The sequence below is a fragment of the Thalia democratica genome, chromosome 3 (genome assembly GCF_965202585.1).
Source record: "Thalia democratica chromosome 3, ktThaDemo2.hap1.1, whole genome shotgun sequence".
In the NCBI taxonomy this organism is placed as follows: domain Eukaryota; kingdom Metazoa; phylum Chordata; class Thaliacea; order Salpida; family Salpidae; genus Thalia; species Thalia democratica.
Window position 1 is genome coordinate 60,879,194 of NC_139167.1, and position 6,806 is coordinate 60,885,999.

The window sequence follows — 6,806 nt, forward strand, 5'->3', positions numbered from 1 at the left end:
TGTGATTGTACACTACACTATGACCCTACATGACATCTTCAATGTAAAGAATCACTAGTATTTTAGGTAACAGTAAAACAAGACAGTAAACAAACTTTGTTTGTATATGTAACCTTTTATTTTAAGGTAATATTTTTAACATTTTTATCTTACATTCTTATATACGTTTGACATTTTCATTTCATTGTGCATTTTATAAAACAGCAGATTAAAATAAATTAAATAAAAAAAAAAGCTTGAATTTAGTTTCAATGAAGCAATACTCACATTTACTATATACCCCTTTAAAGGCCCTTTAAATTTAATCATAACCAGAAAGGCATAGGGGGTTAAAAAATTGATGAGGATATAAGAATAATATTAATGAAAACACCATTGGGGGATTAAAGTGTAAACAAGAAGGGTATTGTCCCAGTGTAAGTCTACGAAACCAATATAGACCTAACAAATTTTAATACAACAAAGTCAAAATAGAACTGACAAAATTTAAATCCACTAAGTTACTATAGAACTGATAAAATTTAGTTCACAAAGTCATAATATAACTGACAAAATATAAGTCAAAATACTTCACAAAAGTATTGACAATGTACGAGTACAAGTTGGTCACAAAAAATGGTGACTACTTATAGGTTTCAGTGAGTCATGTTAAATTAAATTTATGTAAGACTCTTTAATCTTAACAGCATTGTAGGAAACTACTATGTTTGTTAGTAACTTAGACAGCAAAAACCAGTAACACTCTGAAAATTTTTAGGAATTTGTATCATATATATGCAAGGATTATTCCTTGGGCACAACAGGTCTCGACAATTTTGGTTTTGGAAACAAAGTTAATTTTTAAATTTATTTATTTACAAAGGCAACAATGTTTCTCCCCTAAGGGATCTTCAGGTCTGTAAAATAAAATAAACATAAGAATAAACATAAGAACAAATTTTACTTTATTTTACAGGCCTGAAGATTCCTTAGGGGAGAAACATTGTTGCCTTTGTAAATAAATAAATTTGTATCATAGGAGTTTTTATAGTTATACGCATGGTAGTTAAGTAAAACTTTTAGTTTATATAGCTGTTTTCATTTTAATTTTGATGTTATTTTTTGCCTAGTTATTGAACATTGTTGCTAATTAAGTATTCTGAAGAATCTTATAGAGAAATTTGAGTACTATTAGGTCTATTTTGAAATGTGAGAACTTTGAAAAAATTTTTAAAAAACAATTTATTTTCTGTTTACTGTCTACTTGAATAATTCCTATATATGTAGTTTCAAAACTAGTTTAAGATTTGGATGTTTTATAAACTTATATTTTTTCTGCTGTTACTTTAAAGAACTGTAGAAAGTTGCACTGATTGACAATAAATATTACTTTACCTCATCATTCTCCTGGCAAAAAGGAAGAAGAAAAGTTAATTGAGATTCTCTTCGAGTAACAAGGGTAGAGTGAGTTTCTCTTTGAAAAAGTATTTGGTTGACTAAAGGTATATTAGTTAAAAGACAATTAAAAAAGTAATGTCAAAAAAAAAGTCTTTAACTTAACGCCTATAATTACTTAATGTTTAAATTAGTTTGATAAGCTTTTAGTGACCTAATTGAATAAAAACTCGAACTTTTTAAACAAATAATCTAAAAAAAAATTTCTGATATTTTTTGTTTCTGATTTTAAGATATAATGATATAGTATTAGCAAGTATAAAAATATTCTGTTAAAATATTAAAGTTGCTGTTACGAAGTTCTTGTATAATATACATTTAGTAGTTTTAAGAAAATAAATTTAAATACATGAACACTTATTTTTATTCAATTAATGGCGATAACTATCCGTAACAAATTGTTTCTAACTGAGTAAAAACATAATATTTTAGTTCTAATTAGATAAACTCTTTAAACAATATAATTAACTTAGGTTACCAAAAAATATAATTTAAAGCCATAGAGTTTTTTACAGTTTAAATTCTATATATAATACTAGGAAGTATAAAACGATTGTATTAAAATATTTAAGTTGCTATTATAAAGTTCGTAAATAATATATTTAGAAAACAAAATATATGCACACTTATCTTTACAAAATGTATAGCGATAGCTATTCTCAATGAATTGTTTCTTACTGAGTTAAAATTTAATTTTTAAATATAATTTGATATTCAATTAAAGCAGTATAATTCTCTAAACTATTTTAAGTTTTTAGAGATAACAATCTATATGAAAGCTATGAAACAAAACGAAGAAAAACACTTAGAACCACGAAACTCCGACGAAGAAACCAGCAAAACGTCGAAAGAAGATTCAGTAAAAGAATTGGAAAAACCAATTTTGTTTGACAAAGAAGATTTAGTAGTGAAAGAGTTATTACAAGAAGGAGGGTGCGGCTGTGTGTACGATGCCACTTATAAAAACAAATATGTCGTAGTCAAGACTTCATCAGGTGAAAGCAAAGACAAATACATTTTGCAGGAGTACGAGTTCCTGAAAATTCTCCAAAAGGGAAACGTTCGCGGCATTCCAAAGATCGGTCCAAGATTTGTTCATGAGGAAAGGCAGAGTTTTGTTTTGGAAAAACTCGGAAAGGACCTGTTTGATAAAAGAGAAGAGACGAGAAAGGACAAGTTTTCGTTGAAGACCACGGTGAAGGTAGCCTTGCAAGTGTTGAAAATACTGAATCACGTCCACAGCTGTGGCATCCTTCACAACGACATCAAACCTGAGAACCTCATGACAGGATTATTCGATCAAAACACGATCTACCTGATTGATTTCGGGTATTTAACATTCTACGTGAAAGACGGAGAGCACGTTAGAGACGAGCAGAGCGGTAAATCGCGCGGAACCCTGGCTTTCAAGTCAGTGAACAGCCTGAAACAGAGAAACCAAAGCCGAAAGGACGATCTCGAGTCTTTGGCCTACAACCTCGTGGAACTGTTGACTGGTAAATTGCCTTGGGATGCAGTTGAAAGGAATAACAAAATAAGCAAGGAGGAAAAAGAGAAGCTGTTGATAGAATGCAAAGAGAAGCCCGCAGAGGAAATTTGCAAAGGAATGCCAAAAGAGTTTGCACTTTTCCTCAAAGAAGTCAGAAGTTTAAAGTTTGATCAGAAGCCGGATTACGATATGTACTGCGGATTGTTTAAAAAATTACTGAACAAAAACGAAAATGATAGTCGGATTAGTTGGAAACGTTGATGAATTACTAAACTTCTATATTTTAAACGTTTTGTGTTTTGCTTTAAATTAACATAGAATTTTGTGGTTTAATTTTGTTATTTTACTTTAAATTATTTTATGGCATAAAATGTTTTGAGAATATTATTTGCAACTTCTTCATAAAACAAAACAATGAATTTCTAAAATTAAATAAATTAAAACCACCTGAAAACAAAAATAAAATTTATTTTTAATAACATTTTAAAATTTGTTTTAATATAACAAGCAAATTATGTTTTAGTAAAAATTTATCGATTTAAAATTATATTTTTAGTAATTAAATTTTAAAACTGAAACTAAGTTCATTTTAAAGCGGATTAAAGTATACTTATGATTTACATAAAACCAAATCTGATTGATTTTATTTAAAATTAACGAAAACTACACTTGATTTAGTAAAAAAATTTAAAACTGAGTTTTCTGTATGTAGGCTGTGGTTAAAAGAATCAACTGCCGTTATGTATACGTAAAAACAAGTGGGTTGTTTAAACCAGTGTACACGATATTTTTTTTCAGGTACACAAAACTTTAGTGTGCACCAAATTTTTAGGGTACACAAAAACAAAATTTAAGCTTTTTTGTTTTATTTGTTTTTTTCAATCGAAACAGCTTAATATTAAAATTGAATCCAGTACTGTTGTTTGATTTGCATTTTCATATAGCCGAATGAAATTAATTAGCAGTTACTTAAGTATGAGACTTTAACTTGAAACATACAACCGTTTATTAAGTATTCAGTGTAGAGTTAGCAAAATAAAAATAGCAACCTGGAAATTCTGGACATCAGGAACTTCAAAATGGGTGTTGTCACTCGTTCAAGTCGGAAGTACCATCTCGCACAGTGACATCCATACTTACAAGAAATATTAAGTATTTTTACCAAACATTATAGTTAAACAAAAGTATACTTTTCAGGGATCTTTTTTCCCAAAGTGCCGCAGTGATCGCAATAATTACTTATGGTTCAGCCTACGTAACCCTTACAAATCAACTTAAAAGAATCAACTGCCATTATGTATACGTTAAAACCAATTGGATGCTTAAACCTTTTATCGTCAAAGTTTGCGGCGGTTTACACTTTTTTTTTCAAATGCACAACATTTTTAGGTTGCGCAAAAATTTTAGAGTACAAAAAATTAAAGTTTAAGTATTTTTTTTATTTACTTATTTCAAGCGATATAGTTTAATAATAAAGTAAAATCCAGTTATGTTGTTTAATTTGCATTTTCATATATTCGCATGAATTCAATTCGCCATTATTTAAGTATATCACTTTAATTTTGAAACAAACAAATTTTAAGTATTCAGTGTAGAGTTAGCAAAATAAAATTAGCAACCTGAAAACTAGGGACTTCAAAATGAGTGTCGCCACTCGTTCAAGTCGGAAGTACCATCTCGCACAGTTACAATAAATTAGTAAATATTTTTACCAAACATCATAGTTAAACAAAAGTATACTTTCAAGGATCTATTTTGTTATAGTGCCGCAGTGATCTTAATAATTACTTATGCTTTAGCCTATGTAACCCTTACATTTTACATTTGTTTATGTTCCTATAAAATTAATTCGTACATACCAAAGTAGTTCCGTTTTGAACTATTTTGTAGCACAAACGAGATCAATCCAGAGATAGAAGAATGTCATGAATTCTTCCCCTTACATCAAAAAAAGCTGATTTTAATAAAACATTTTTAGATGTAAAAACTAGTGTGTCTGGTTTTTACTAGGTTTAAATACTAGTGTGTCTACTACAAAAGTGAAATTTTACTTCGATTTGAGTTGAACTTTTGAATGTTTATTATGTGTCACCAGGTCATAGCAAATCGCGTTTACTTGCGAACGTACAACAAAACTTTTTAATCTTCTTTAGTTATAACTTTCAATTCGGATATAAATTTTATAAGATTAAAAGAGTTATTAGTTCTGCAAGTTATATGATCACAAATGGTTTTGGTAAAATTAAAAGTTAAAATAAATAAAATTTGCCTTTTATTTATCATTGAAGAAACAAAAAGCTTCACCAAGAAAAGAACAAAACTTATTCTCTTGACGTGGTATGGAGTAAAAACAAAAAATTGCTCTAAAAACTCTGGACCAACATGTTATCTTGTCAGATATTCAAAATCTATAAAATAAATGACAAAAAATTAAATAAGCTTCAAATCGAAAAACTAATTCAGATTGCAAATGAGAATAATGTAAAAACATGAGCTATTTATCAGCTTACTTGTTTTGAAAGCCTACAATCATCTAAAAAATTGATCTATTTCAAAGAGTGTTCTACAGAAGTTAACTTTGCGCACTATCAGAAGACATTTTTGCCTTTTGGAAGTGATGCCTCTACAATGCAGCTTCTTGTTAATATAAAAACCTCACGTGTTATTGAACAACTAATAAAGAAAATATATGCTTCTAAAAATGATAATTCAAAACAGCTCTGAATTATAAGGTGGTTGTTAAGACAAGACGTAGTTAAAATTTTTTAAATCAAGCGTATTTGTAGTGAGTTAAAATTCAAAATCTTACTTTGCTGAAACATAGTCCTTAAAATTTTTTCGAGCAAAATATACATTGCATGTGGTAAGTTGCTAAGTAAAACACTTTTAAGGTAATTGTGGCTGAAAGTAAATTACATATTATCAAACACAGTTTACCTTGCTAATAAGCGTAAACTTGAAAGCTAAGTAAATACAGACAACTATTTCAAGCTGATGCTAAACGATTATGTATTCAAAATAAAATCAATCTTCAATGCAACAGGGTGCAAAGAAAAAATAAACTTCTGAAGAAGACGGATTATGTTTTGAGTTATGTAAGTATTAATAATAACGTCAAGTCATGAAAGAGATGTGAAAATTATATATTTATGAAAAATAGTTTCTAATAGGAGAAAGTTTATGATTAGTTTGCCTAAAAAAAATTATTATTTATAGAAAAAACTTTCAAAAAAATAAAGAAAATTTATAATCAATTTTGCCGAGATGCAAAATAGCATAAACATTATTTTAGTAATAATATTAATTTTCTTATTTGAACAAAATGCTTGTAAAAATGATATAAATACTTTTAATAGCATGAATTTATAATACATACAACAAAGTACAAAAGTTATTGTAATAAAATTCAATTTTGAATATTGTAATCTTTGTTTAGGCGATGGTAATTGGAACAGAGATGCTTGAACAGATTTTTTATTCAGGAAAATAAATACCTCAGTACAAGAAAGTTCAAAAACATCAAAAATTTTAGATTACAGGTAGCAGCTTATCATCTTGCTTCAGCTGCCTATCTCCAACAAGATGACGGAAAATCTTGCAAGTTGAATTTATAATGTTATCATCACAAAAACTAGTCTTGCTTTATTAATAATGGTACTCTTGATTGGATATGGAACAGAGTATAGAAATTAGTTAGGCATAAGATCAGTTTTAATACTGTAGGAAAAAATTACAACGGTTTTAAACGTTACCACTGTGGAGATCTTGGATAATATTTTTTAACGTTTTCTGAATTAAAAGTTTGTTTAAAATTCAGTGAATATATCCTAGAAAAATGAATATATAAAACCAAAGCGGGAACTTTGTTACAATTGTTTTTTAT

At 28.3% G+C, this 6,806-nt stretch overlaps 1 protein-coding gene across 1 annotated transcript; it reads left to right on the forward strand.

The window, feature by feature from the left end:
• Positions 1–2,206: 2,206 nt before the first annotated feature.
• Positions 2,207–3,184, forward strand: LOC145832470 (casein kinase I gamma-like). Its single transcript, XM_082939786.1, has one exon. It carries the CDS (start codon positions 2,207–2,209, stop codon positions 3,182–3,184), a length of 978 nt encoding a protein of 325 aa, XP_082795912.1.
• The last annotated feature ends 3,622 nt before the right edge of the window (positions 3,185–6,806 follow it).

What these genes read in the sequence shown, in the direction of transcription:
- LOC145832470 (XM_082939786.1), top strand. Translation starts at nt 2,207, where the DNA reads ATGAAAGCTATGAAACAAAACGAAGAAAAACACTTAGAACCACGAAAC.